The sequence below is a fragment of the Equus quagga genome, chromosome 6 (assembly GCF_021613505.1).
Source record: "Equus quagga isolate Etosha38 chromosome 6, UCLA_HA_Equagga_1.0, whole genome shotgun sequence".
Classification (NCBI taxonomy): Eukaryota; Metazoa; Chordata; class Mammalia; order Perissodactyla; family Equidae; genus Equus; species Equus quagga.
In genome coordinates, this window is record NC_060272.1 from 5,921,652 (window position 1) to 5,936,273 (window position 14,622).

The window sequence follows — 14,622 nt, forward strand, 5'->3', positions numbered from 1 at the left end:
TACAGAGTCATATCAAGTAACCAAATAGGTTCATAATGCTTTTCTCATTTAGCATCCAATTCGTAGAACCAGTTTCTCTAGGTGGGGAAAGGCAAGGTTATATTTACTTTCCATATTTCAAAGAAGACCACAATTGCACAAAGATGAAACTCAGAGTATAGAAACACTTACCTTTAAAATATTGGATATCAGTTGTCAAAGCAGACACCAATTCATCAGTTGATACTTGTAACCATCCAGCCACTAAATTTAAAGCAGCATTGAAAATGTAAAGTTAGTACCTATTTTTTGACAGCGAGAACACTGTAGTTTATGGTTATAATGTATAAGTTTATATAGACTCATTAGAAAATGTGTGTATTAAAGAAAACTAAACGACCACCTTAATTGTCGAATTCAACTAGAGAAACAGCTTATAGTCATTAAAATGTTAATGAGCTCGTGGGGCTCCTGCATTAAGTAACAAGAGGATTATTTTTCCCTCCGTGCCCTGACACATGGCCCTGAATGTTTTTTCCCAGTCCTTTGTTAAATTACTTTGATATGAGGTGAAGATACGCTGGTCATTGACAATCTGTGATTTTAAGGTACTTTGAAAAAATCTGGTAGTGACTAACAAAACAACTTCAAAGAAGAGAGAGATTTTTGGCAAGATCTTTGAAGGGAAGTAATTACATTCTGTTTCAAACGTTCAGCTATTAACATGCCCCCAAAATATACTGGATGGCAGGGGTGGGGGTAGAGAACACTCAGAACAGTGCAAATAAACCCAACGATGTGCTGAAGAATCAGTGCTGTCAATGTGGTGGGCAGCATGAGAGCATAAATGACATCTTGTTATTCATTCCCATAACCATTTGTAAGAAAGAAAGAAGAACAAATTGGATACAGTCCTCTTTTCGCCACCGCCCTCGCTGATTTCTACGGTGGAAGTTTATTCCACCTGGCTTTTCTGTACTGTGTCTCCATCTACTGACACGTCTGCAAAACTGCACATCCGTGAGATGAATGTTAGAAGGTCTGTTCCACTGACCTTGTTCCAGAAGCTGGAGGTCAGAGACGAACGCGGAGTCTGCCTCAGTCAGAGAGGTGAACCGAATGTCTCCGATGTGTAATATGGCTGCTAGAATCACAAACAGATTCTCCACCTCCTACGCATTTTACAAATAGAGAAAATGACTACGATTGCTTACAAGCAAGATTAAAAGACAAATCCTTTAAAAACCTAAAAGGAGGTTAAAAAACTGATGTGGACCCTAGTAGTGAGGCTGTGATTTTGCAGATCCCAAATGTTCAAAAAGAGAACTACCAATCTCCAGCTCAAAATCAAAATCTCATAATTCAATGCACACTTCCTCTAAATCAATTGTTCTGTTCCTTAAACAAAAGAATATAAGGAAGCGATGCTCTGATAGAAATTACTAGTTTCTAGATAAGCATCATAATGAAAAATGAGTCATTGTGTGATGATGGTCTGACTGCCTGGATGTCACCTGCGAGGTCCGACTTCACGTGTGTCCTCCCAGGCGTGATACAGAACTGCAAATGGAAGCTCCTCACAGCCACCGTGTCTGCCTCACCTGAGAATGTATGTGATGGTTTCCATCTTCCAGTTATCTCTCTCAGGAGATAAACCCAAGCTATGATTATAGAATTTTTCACTTCTGCTGACAAATTAAGGGAGGCAGAATAGAAACAACTATGCCTAGATAAACAAGATGCTAACTACTTTTTAAAGGTATTTTAAGGAAAACAGAAAAAATAGCTATTGGTAAGAGCTATATTTGAGAAAAAGTAGCAGGAAGTATGAGGATGTTTGCTGAAGGGATATTGGAGAATCTGGAATGCTGCATAAAGAAAGAAATTAGAAGCTTCTGCACAGCAAAGGAAACCATCAACAAAATGATAAGACAGCCCACCAACTTGGAGAAAGTATTTGAAAATCATATATCCAACAAGGGGCTAATTTCCAAAATATATAAAGAACTCATACAACTCAACAACAAAAAGTTGAACATCCCAATCAAAAAGTGGGCACAAGGTATGAACAGACATTTTTCCAAAGAAGATACAGAGATGGCCAACAGGCAGATGAAAAGATGTTCAACATCACTATTAGGGAAATGCAAATCAAAACTACAATGAGATATCACCTCATACCCATCAGAATGGCTATAATTAACACGACAAGAAATAACAAAATTTGGAGAGGTTGTAAAGAAAAGGGAAACCACATACACTGTTGGTGGGAATGAAAACTGGTATAGCCACTATGAAAACAGTATGAAGGCTTCTCAAAAAATTAAAAATACAAATACCATATGACCCATCTATTCTGCTACTGGGTATTTATCCAAAGAACATGAAATCAATAATTCAAAAAGATACAGGCATCCCTTTGTTCATTGCTGCATTATTCACAATAGCAAAGATGTGGAAGCAACCCAAGTGCCCATCAACAGATGAATGGATAAAGATGTGGTGTGTACACACACACACACACACAATGTATATATACAATATACAATACAATATATATATGTGTGTATATATGTGTGTGTATATACACACACACACACAATGGAATACTACTCAGCCATAAAAAAGACAACATTGTGCCATTTGTGACAACATGGATGGACCTTGAAGGTATTATGCTAAGCAAAATAAGTCAGATGGAGAAAGACAAATACCATAGGATTTCACTCATATGTGGAAGATAGACAAAAAAACACACACATTTGTTCTCCCATAGGTAGAACAGATTGGTTGTTACCAGAGGGGAAGGGGTTCAGGGGAGGGTGAAAGGGGTAAAGGGGCACACATATATGGCGACAGATGAAAACTAGACTATTGGTGGTGAACGTGATGCAATCTACACAGGAACTGATATATAATAATGTACACCTGAAATTTACAAGCCAAATTTATAAGCTAATATGACCTTAGTGAAATACTTTTTAAAAAAGAAAGAAATTAGACCTTAAATTTAGTTTTGGACAGTCATTTTGTGGCAAGAAAGAAAGTCAAGAAAAAGTTGTAAGTTAAAAAATATACTTCTCTAGAGTAACAAATATTTAGTGTGATGATATCAGTAGTAAAATTGATTATGTTTAATATGGGGCAAGTGACATAACCTTTTAAATTCTCATTTTCCTAATCCATAATTTGGGAATAAAAAGAAGTTCCTGCCTGTGGAGTTTCACTGAGAACAACACTTATTTGCTTTATAAATATCCTGTTGAAACAATCTAGTCATTGGGACGTCCATGAATTTCCTGCAGAATCTCTAGTTTTCATCATGAGGTATGATTTTATTATCTTTAAAATGAGAGCATTGAAAAAGATGATCTCTAAGTAATTTCAGGTATAATATTCCATGATTTGGGCATTTCTTAAAAATGTTTTGGGTAACCCCTAAATCATAAATTAGTGCTTCAAATTTTCCTCATTTATGCTTGTTTGAATAACATTTTATCTCTTCCACTACTTGACAAGTTTTCCCCCTTTTAACTAAATCCAGTAACTCCTCATGAACTTTTCCAGCGTCCTGTGAGGTAGGCATAGGCACTTCTGGATACACAGAGGGGGCTTGGTTCCATTCTCAAGGATCTTACAGTGCAGTGTGGACACAGAACAGTGAAAACTAGCCATCATGTGAATTATAATGGGTGAATACCATGACAGAGGTGAAAATACCTTGCTCTGTGGGCAGAAGGCAGGGGCTGCTCTTCTGTGTCTCCTGAGCAACAATCCCCCACCGTCTTGCTGGTGGTGGTGATGGGAGGGCAGCGGTGGAGGCACCTTATAGACAGACCTCCCAGGACAACGATCACTTCCAGGTCTTGATTCAAGGGCCTCACCAGCCCAGAAATACCTTCCTTCCACTCTTATTGGACACGATCTACCCCTCCTGAACGGACTAGATTTCACCATCCAGTCACCCCAAAGGATCAAGATGAAGTGACGACCCCCACGTCTTTTGTTAGAATGCACATATTTCTTTCACCAAAAAGGCTGTTAGCTTCTCTATTAGATACCTCAGGTGGAAGGTATACTTTGCTCACCCTGCCTTTCAGGTCAATCATGGATTTTTAAAACCCTGTTTCCAAGCAACTGGTCCTTTGGTAGAATGGTTCCTACCCAACGCTGTATCCCAGTTTCCTAAGGAAACAGAAATTTCAGGCATGGAGAAAGGGGGAAAAAAATGACAAAAAGGACAAGAGTAGCAAGTGCAAAGACAGAAAAGTTCACATGGCTAAGTGTTAGTAAAAGACAAAAATTGGATAATCAGAACAAAAAAAAAAGAAAGAAAGAAAACAAGATACCATATGATTGCACATTCCTAGAACTCCACTCTCAATGGGGCGAGGGTGGAGTGGAGCAAAATGCCCACATCTACGTCATTTAGGGTGAGGCCCCATCTTCTTACCCCTCCTGCCACCTTCCCATCCACTCCCACCCAGTTGCTGTCCCATTAGCTTTATCTACGTGGGCAAGGGAAAAAAGAAAGACCCAAATTCATCAACTTATTGGTTTAAGAAAAAGAAACAGAGCATATTGAAATCTTTGACTAAATCAGAGTTCCTGAACTACTGGTATACCACAGCTATCCACGTGATCTTATGTTAATTGCTAATGAGCAACTGGCTGTAATTCAAAATGACACCATATGGAATGGGGGGAAGAGAGAATGCATAAGCAAAAGAGAGATTTGTGGGAATTCTGAGAGGTCTCAAGGCTTCGATCATTTCACGTCTCTTATTCACTGGATCTGTGCTGTTCAATTCAGTAACCATTGACCACACAAGACTATTTAAATTCAAATTAATTAAAACTAAGAAAAATTAAAAATCCATTTCTGCAGTCTCACTAACCACATTTCGAGTCCCCAGTAGCCACATGTTGCTAGTGGCTTTTATATCATACAGCACAGACCCTGAACATTTCTATGATCACAGAGATTTCTCCTGGACAGCAGAGGTTTAAATATTTTAAATTATACTTTTCGGCCTCATAATGCTTGCAGGTATTTGGTGATTTTTTAAGGACAAAAAAAGCTTTATATTGTTCAGGAAGACATTTTAATAAAGTGAGTAGATTACTTTTCAAAGTGATTCTTAGCAGTAAACAGTTCCTTCAGATTTGCCAGTCTTCCCTTGAGTTAGTCTATGTGAAGTTCTTTGATCTGTTTTGCTCACATGGTTCATTTTGGGCAAAGGTCTCCTTGACCACCGTCTTGAAAACAGTGGCCTCTCCTCTCGTCCCTGTCTATTTGTCTTTGTAGTATCTGTGATCCTGAGCCCATGTTTCTGTCTGTCTCCCCCACTAGAATATAAACTCTAGGAGGCAGAGATTGGGGTTTATTCTCTGCTGAATCATGAGTGTTTGCAACAATTTCCAGAATTTAATAGCAACTCAGTAAATGTTTTTGAATGAGTAACTTTTATAAATTTGTAGAAGGTTGGTTTTCTCAGTGAAATGTTTACGATATGACTCACCAAGTTACTGAAGCCAACTACATTCAGAGCTTGTTTCAAAACAGTGAATTTCTCCCTGTTCAGAGAATGCTCTGCTGTTGACAGATCTTCTCGTAGGGTCTGGTTCAAATACCTGTTAGGATAACAAACACAAGGCATTATGGCTTGGCTTGAAGTCAAACTCCAGTGGTTAAAAATCACTTCAGCCGTATTTGGTCTCCAGAATAATGGAAATCACCTGGACATTGTGTACTCATGTGTTTATGAGGCTTTGGTACATAATGTCACGTGATGTTTCAGGAAGGAAAAAAAAAAAGTTCTTGTTGTACCAGAACATATTTATACTGTTTTACTTGGTTCTCACCTTAGCTGTACTCTTCCTACCGAAAGGAGAAACTCACAATGCTTTACATATTTCATACAGAAATTTGGCGGGTCCTATCATATGCTTTGAAATTAATATTTGTATTAAAGATTTTTAATTTAGAGTAATTTATTATTTCTTCTTGTCAATATCTTTTAATTATGAGGTAGTTGATTAATTCATTGATTTGTTCCTTACATTTAAACAGGTAGGAATCACCTACCAAATACACAATACTGCAGCTGAGGATATAAAGGTACCAGACTCATCCTTGGAAGCTCAACAGGAACAAAATAACGTACCCAGGGGCAGAGACAAGAGAAGATGGGGCTAGAGTACACTATGGAAGTAGAATAGGAAAGATGCACGCTAGGTGTTTGGAAGTGTGCAGGAAGGGGACCGGACCCACGGTGGGTGATAAGCAAAGTCTGTGGGAGAGGAGAGGCATCTGTTCCAAGACTTGACACTTACGTAAGAATTTGCCAAGCAAATGCAGGACTTAATGGTGTCCCTGGAATAACTAGCAACACATAGAAAAGCACACAGGATTGAGTGTGCATGATGAGTATGGGGAACGCAGGTATGTCAGCAAAATTAGAGACTAAGGTGAGAGGAGCAAAGATTGATGAAGTTGGAGAAGAAGCTAGAGTTTTTAATATCTTGCAAAAGAGTGTAATTTATGTCTTGGAAGTGATGGGCAGTCCTGATGGTGCTGAAACAAAGAAATGTCATGATCAGACTGCTGTTTCAGAAAGAACATTCTGGTAGCCCAATGAAAGATTATCGGGAAAGAGATGAGGCAACTCAGAGTGTGAGGTGATCCAGTGAGAGACCAGCAGTGGTGAAGAAAAGAGGAGGAGAGAGAGAGGCATCGAGGAGGCCAAACTGGCAGGATGAGGGGACAGATTGAATACAGAGGGAAGAGAAAAGAGACACATTAATGATGCTTTTCAAGATTCTGTCTGGGGAAACAGGATGGATAGTAGGTTCATTCAATGACAGAACGTTCTCAAGATGGGGAATATGTTTTTTGAGAAAGAAAGTCTTAAATTTTACATTAGTCATGTTGACTTTGAATTACTTGTTAAAGTGGAGTTCCAAGAAATAATTGGCTATAACAATCTGAAATTCAGACAGACTAGAAAATAAGATCTGGAAGTCATCAACGTGCAGATGACTAAAACCATGTAAGTGGATGAGCTCACTCAAAAGGGGACTAAAATTTTAGGAGTGAAGACACAATTGAATGTTCAGGAAAGGGAGCAGGAAAATTAAAAGAAATTAGAGTCATCAAAACAAAGGAATAACGCATTTTTAGGATTGATAGTAACAGAAAAGAGACCATAGAAAGAAGGAAACGGGTGGTGTGTGGGGTGGACACAGACTGCAGTTGGTGGCCTGGAAGTGGGCCTTCTTTCTCCTCAATCTTGCCCATGAAGGGCTGAGGTGAAGCAGCTGAGAGGCTGGATAGGGAGTGGGAGAGACTTCAGAATGCTTATATACTGAGGTAGAAGCACAGAAAGACTGGAGAAAAGACGAAAATGAAAGATGTGGGGGATTTGGAAGAGAAAGAAGTTGCTGAGGAAGGAAGAGGGCATGGAATTCAGAGTACAGTGCAGGGCGCACCTCCCACTGCTGAAGGTGCTAGATAAGGTCATACACATGGGTTCAAGGGCTGGTAGCCTCTGCGGGTTGGGGGTAGAGGAACCACTGCTCTGTGGCTGTGGTTTTTCTAGGAGAGAAAGCAGTTGAGGTTTAGATGACTAGGTGAAGTTGGCTTGAGGAAAGTCATAAGAATCTAAGATGTTTTCCGTGGGGCGGAGACATGATCATCCAGCAGGGAGACATCAGAAGTTTAGCTGGCACTAGAGAGGCCCAGGTGGAGCTGGAGACCAGCTTATGCGGTGGTTTCTCTTTCACCAGAGCTCCTCCACTGCCTGAGGTGGGATGGGTGAGTTAGGATTTGGGGCAGTGGAAGAAATGGAAAAGGTCAAGGGCAATAATATTAGCAAGAGATTGGGTTATGAAGGTCAGAGGCCATTTTGCCTAAAATTTACAAAGTTTTAGTGACTAAAAAGTCTTATTGATTATAACCTCTCTCAATTCTTCTGGTTCTCATGGAAGTTTTCCATCCCTCTTCCTGACGTCATCTTTTCTTTCGTACTTACTTGATGATCATTACATAGGTTAGTATTCCATTGAGAGTGGCCAGTTAACATCTTGTAAAGAGCAGCTAGCTCCTGTTATCATTACAGAGTCAAATATGCAAAATACACTGTTTCTTTTAGAATTGTTAAAAAGGTGTCAATTGGTAAGTTCCCCTTATAGCCACCTCAACTATTTCTTTAAACCTCCGCATCCACCATTTTAGGTGTCTTTATGGTGGAGAATTCATAGCAGCTATGACCTGTTCCATAAGGGAACATGAATATAATAGCATTTTTTTCTTCAGTCAAATTCTGGGTAGAAGAAGCCATGTGAAATTAACCCTGGTAGTTGCAGACAGTGCTGTTAATTATGTAACGGTCCAGGAGGAAACCAATCAGAATAGAGGATTTTAAAGGGCAGTTTGTCTAATGGCAGGAATGGTGCTTTACAACTGGTTGTGAGGGGGCCAGCCCGGTGGCGCAGCGGTTAAGTTCGCACGTTCTGCTTCAGTGGCTTGGGGTTCACCAGTTCAGATCCCAGGTGCGGACATGGCACCACTTGGCAAAAGCCATGCTGTGGCAGGCGTCTAATGTACAAAGAAGAGGAAGATGGGCACAGATGTTAGCTCAGGGCCAGTCTTCCTCAGCAAAAAGAGGAAGATTGGCAGTAGTTAGCTCAGCGCTAATCTTCCTCAAAAAAAAAAAAAAAAAAGATTGGTTGTGAGTATCTTCCTCTTTGCCAGAAAACTTGTTGGCATAAAGATGATCCAAAAAATAGAATTCATTATCTTGTATACAAATTTAAAATTTCTCCCAGTGTTCAATAGTGTCTAGGATGATTTCACTAGAAATATGGTTCTTATTTATCAGCCAAACTGTATCTTAAAATGGGAAGGTTAGTATCAGGAAAAAGAAGGCACTATAAGTTTATTTTTTGGCGTTTAAAAGTACTCATTTTCCCCTTGATATCATTTAATAATGAAACAGCACATGAGGACAGAGAAATACTTGAAAAATATACCTAGTAAAATGTTGAAACCAGAATCTGGAGACTTAGAGTTGAGTCCTATTCGACCCTTTCTGAAGAAATTTAAACCTTCATTTTATTATCTGTAAAATGTAGTAAAAATGGAGTAAAATAATTCTCCATCTCTAGCTTTTGGCAATTTTATGAGAATCGAATACTGTATGTGGAATGCTTTCTACACTCAGGTTGCAGTGTACACATAGACTATGCGTGTTTCCTGGAAAGAATATGCCTGGCATCCGTGGGGAGCTTGTAGTCAATGTGCTTTGTCATTAATGAGCTCTGGATCAAGTAACTAAGTCAAACGAAGTAAAGAAACATTTTGAGAAATTAAAACAATTATAACAAATGCTGTTAACAACGCAGAATGTCTTAAACTATAAAATATGCTTTTCTGTTCTCAAAGTAATAAATAGCTAAAAGACAACATCAGGGAGGGAGGAGGATGGAAGGGTGATTAGGCACAGGTGTGTGGTGATGGATAGTAATTAGTCCTTAGTTGTGAACATGATGTAATTTACACAGAAATTGAAATAAATAAAGATGTACACTTGAAATTTATATAATATTATAAACCAATGTTACCGCAATAAAACAAAACAAAAAAAACCATCATACACAAAAAAAGAAAAGAAAAGATCATAGCTCTTTTACACTTGAAAATGGGTAAGAATGATTGTGGGCCATCGGTTATAGACTTCCCCGCAGACTAGCTAAAACTCCACTGATGTTGTCCCATAACCTCAGAACAGTGCCAGAAAACCATGCTAGATGAATCTGTACAAACGTTTCATCTGACTGACTTTCCAACTTTGTGACCTATTAATGGTCCCACAATTCCCAGTAGTCAAATCTTAGAACTCAATATTCAACATCTTTTATACCATCTCTTTTACGACTCAAAATCATATACTTAAAGCTCAATCTGTTTATTTAATCGTCTTCTTTTAACTCATGCATAACTTGGAACAGTAACACTTGGCAACATACAGATATCTCAATGTGCAGAGTGAGAAACGTCAGAGACTGTCATTTGTCAAAACAAGAATTATTACTCATTTATTTTTAAAAGATTGGCAGATCAAGGGAATGCTCTGGATGCTGTTTCTACCACAGAGTAAAAGACTATAACCTGTAGGCTGTATAATGTTAAAAGTTATAGATGAATGAATACTATTTGACTAATTCTACCCAAAGGGAAAGGCGGTGGGAACTAATATCACGTGTCAAACCCTCGACTGGCTGTTTCAGAAGCACTTCACATGGATCGTGAGAAGATTGTGCCCCTCTAAGGGATAGGGGAACTGAAGCTTGTTTAAGGTCTCCAAGCCAGGAATTCCCCCACCAACACTCTCTGTCCTCACCCCCCAGCGCTGCTCAAGCTCAGTTACAAGTGTCCTGCAGGGGAGATGGGAGGGGGAGGAAGAGCGAACAGCGTCCCCAGGCTTCTTTCTAGAGTTAAAAATGTTGCTTAAAAATGTCGGGGAGGACATAAAGTGGTGGAATTATTATTAAACATAGATCTATTTTACATAGAATGCAAAGTCTCATGAAGTTTTAAGATTTCATAGGCTGTTTTACTATTAATTTACTCTTTTCTGACTCAACTCTGTGCTTGCACTACAGATGTGAAGTGGAGTAGCTCACAGATCGGTGGAAGCCTAGCAGAAATGCTGGCAGGTGCATGCTGCCTCTCTGGGTAGGGGTCTCTGTCACCATGGGGAGGCTTCCAGTGAAAGGCCCAGACGTGTAGAAGCATCTTTGACATTAGGATGGAATTCTGGGATGGCTGAGACCACAGGGAAAGCCAGGGTGTTGCATGGTGAAGCATAGAAAGGAATTTGACAGTCTAGATCCTAATTGAAATCCAATTGACACAAATGCATATCTTAACCCACAACTCACTGCACAATAATAAGATAGGCTGAGCATGAGTGAGGAAAATCCTAAGAATTTAGTTGTGCAAACATTAATCTGACCAAAGGCAGTATGTAAATTTAGGCTGCATTAATGGTAAATCCATACATACTGTCCTTACTGTCATCATCACCATCATCATCATCATTATAAATACCACTTTTTATGAGAATTTGTTATATACCAGGGTTTTTACACAAATCCAAGGATGCTGTAAGAACCTAGCAGGAGGTAGGTATCAACACAATACAAGGGAACTATTTTCTAATAAATAAACTTTATGGATAGCCACGCACTGCTTTGTTTTTGGTGAGGAAGCTTGGCTCTGAGCTAACATCTGTGCCAATCTTCCTCTATTTTGTATGTGGGACACTGCCACAGCATGGCTTGATGAGTGGTGTGGAGGTCCATGTTCAGGATCTGAACCCACAAACCCTGGCTACCGAGGCAGAGTGTCCACGAACTTAGGCACTATGGCACCAGGCTGGCCCTGCCATGCACTGCTTCTAAGATAGTAAGTTCCCCGTCATTAGTAGATAAGCTGAGGCTACACAGCCATTTAAGCAGGTTTGTTGAAAAACAGATTCAAGGATCAGAAACTAGGTTGTATTAGATGACCTCTATTGATATTGGATGACAATATTTATGCTCCAAGCTACCTTATTTTGGTAAAATCTTGTGTCATTTTACATCAGTAAATTTCAGCGATGATTCAACTCCTCATGCTTACACTCCAGGAAATGAAGTGCACACACACACACGTGTGAGGATAATGGACATGTGTGCATGTGCCAATCAACCTTCTACTCTGACTTATGAATTACCATAAATATCAAATGTACAAACGTACATTGGTACATATCAAAATCTGTAGTCATAACAGCACATCTAGCTCTGATAGGACTGGATAATTCTATTTACAGTCCTATAAAGAAGCAAATGATTTGAAGCAAAGTAAATTAAATGATGCAAAACTGAAGATTTATTTCGTTAACTCAATAAATCTCCAGTCAGTAAAATTGCGTGCTGGCTCCTCTGCTCAACGGTGGAGAAAAAAAATGAAAGGAGATATTAAGTCAGGAAGATGAATGAAAACAGTAAAAGCACACCCTGATTTTTATCATGTGCTTAATGTGGATTATTTATTGCATAGCTCCATTGTCTCTGAAACAGGTAGGTTCAAGCTGATTCTGCAGGTCAGTTATATAAAAAAGTAGAAAATTTAGTCATATAACTGGACAGTTATATCCATCCTGATTTCTGGAAGTAGAAGAAATATTCTACAAAGGAAAAGAACCAAGTCAACCTGTTTTTCTGAAGATACCTGAAAAGCTTGCGTTTCTGCCTCTATGGAAAGTCAGCCTTCATTGAATGTTCTTAGGTTTCATTAACAAAAAATGGACAAAAACACTGTAGAAATCAGGTAGTCCAATTTTTTAGAAATTTTGATAACACTGTTATCAACTATACAAAGTTATGTTTCAAATAAGTGAAGAGAAGATTCTTGACCTTAAATGTTGGTTGAGTTGGTAACTAAAAGGAGATTGGTAAGACTGTTTCTCAGCAAAACTCTGTCTCCGCCCAGTTACTTTTCATTCCTTCTCTCAGTAGTTTAACCAACTATTTAACCATGGTCATTTCTCCTTGAGGCAAATTCTAGGAAAAATAACTTTCTAGGTTCTTAAAGTGACAAATCACACAAAAATCCTAATTGATGTGAAAAGCGTCACTTAATGATGTTTCCTTTCAACAAGCATTTAATATGCAGGGATGTGCTAGGCAAAGAAATAGCCCCCAGGGAGAGAATCACGCAGAGCCTAGGGTCTTTGCCTTCTTGGCGCTCCTCATCCAGACACCAGCGCTATCTCATGTTTCACAACCTCCGAGATTTGTGTGTAATTTTACTTTCTGTTGGTTAACTTTAAATCATGAAGCTTTGGTATATTTTTTTTTTATATCTCCATGAGTTAGTTTAAAAAGTCCTAAGGAAACAAAGTAGAGAGAGAGAAGGGATAGAAGGCAGATTGAAAGAATACATTCACAAATCCACAGGGGTTTTCTCTAAGTCGTGGGTTTATGGTACATTACTTTTTGCTCTTTTCCATATTCTCCAGTTTTCCAAGAATCAATAAGTATTATGTATAATCAGAAAAAAAATCTCTATGAAACTATGAATTTCAAAAACTTGGAGCATAATTCTCTGGAGAGTCACCCAGCTCGTTGTGTGTATCGATAATCTGTTTGTTTTATTGCTGAGTATTGCTCCACGGTATGGAGGTACCACAGTTTGTGGGACCATTCAGCCATTTGAAGGACCTCTATGCTGTCTCTGCTTTGGTGCTATGATGAATAAAGCTGCGATGAACTTTCATGTACAGGTTTTTGCATAAACGTACGTCTTTGTTTCTCTGGGAAAAATGCCGAGGAGTATAATAGCTGGGTCATATGGTAGTTGCCTCTCTAGTTTTATTTATTTTTTTTAAATTTTTTTGAGGAAGATTAGCCCTGAGCTAACTGCTGCCAATCCTCCTCTTTTTTCTGAGGAAGACTGGCCCTGAACTAACATCAGCGCCCATCCTCCTCCACTTTATACAGGGGACACCTACCACAGCATGGCGTGCTAAGAGGTGCCATGTCCGCACCCGGGATCCGAACCAGCGAACTCCGGGATGCCGAGAAGTGGACTGTGCGCACTTAATTGCTGGGCGACCAGGCCGGCCCCTCTCTAGTTTTATAAGAAACTGCCAGGCTGTTTTCCAGAGTGGCTGTACTACTGGAATTCCCACCAGCAATGCACGAATGATCCGGTTTCTCTGCATCCTCACCAGCATTTGTTGTTGTCACAGTTTTTCAGATTAGCTGTTCTGGTAGGTGGGTACTGACAGCTCATTGTGGTTTCACTTTACATTTCCCTAATGGCTAGTGGTGCTGAACATCTTTTCATGTGCTTATTTTCCACCTTTATATCATCTTCGGTGAAATGTCTTTCGTCCGTTTTCTAATTGGATTAGGATGGTCTATTTTTTTGACTGTTGAATTTGGAGAGTTCGTCATATATTCATATATACATCTTCCAACATAGGTCAGATTTATAGCCAAAAACCATGTGTGTGTATGGTATGTGTGTGTGAGTGTGTGATGTGTGTGTATGAGGATGTATGTAAGTAGTGTGTGTGTGTTGATACTTATGTTTTGTGGTAAAGAAAAACAGATCACAGAATAAATTTATTAAGCCCCCCAAAAACATATGGATAAAGTCAAGGCACGCACTAGATCACAGGAGGATTTTCCCCTGGTAACAGGAGTCCACAAGGGGAAACTCTTTCACAATATGCTACACTGAGGGGCGAATTGAAAATGCTACCCACTGCCTATGGCACCACTCTGACATGAGGATTGGGAATTCAAGGTAGCGGTGATACGATCTGAGTGTCAAATACCAACAACGACCATTTGCAGAAAACTCCATGGAGTTTCAAGGGCCTTCATCCTTCTCTGGGTGCTGGTACCTCCCGTCTCACAGTAGTACAGGGCACATTCAAACTGCAAACTTGCAACTAATAGGGGAATAAGTCCTGGAGATGTCATGCACAGCCAACAATACTGTACTATAAACTTTGAAGTAGCTAAGAGACTAGATCGTAATTGTTCTCAACACACAAAGAAAATGATAATTATGTGACAGGA

At 39.4% G+C, this 14,622-nt stretch overlaps 1 protein-coding gene across 1 annotated transcript in view; it reads right to left on the bottom strand.

The window, feature by feature from the left end:
• The window catches only part of MYO16 (myosin XVI), a 450,985-nt gene that overhangs the window by 217,863 nt on the left and 218,500 nt on the right, over positions 1 to 14,622 (bottom strand). Inside the window, exons 16-18 of the mRNA XM_046664745.1 lie at positions 5,502 to 5,613; positions 1,034 to 1,151; positions 172 to 243 (exon numbers count right to left, since the gene is read on the bottom strand). Coding sequence (XP_046520701.1) covers positions 172 to 243; positions 1,034 to 1,151; positions 5,502 to 5,613 — 302 coding nt within the window. The remainder of the gene's footprint in view (positions 1 to 171; positions 244 to 1,033; positions 1,152 to 5,501; positions 5,614 to 14,622) is intronic.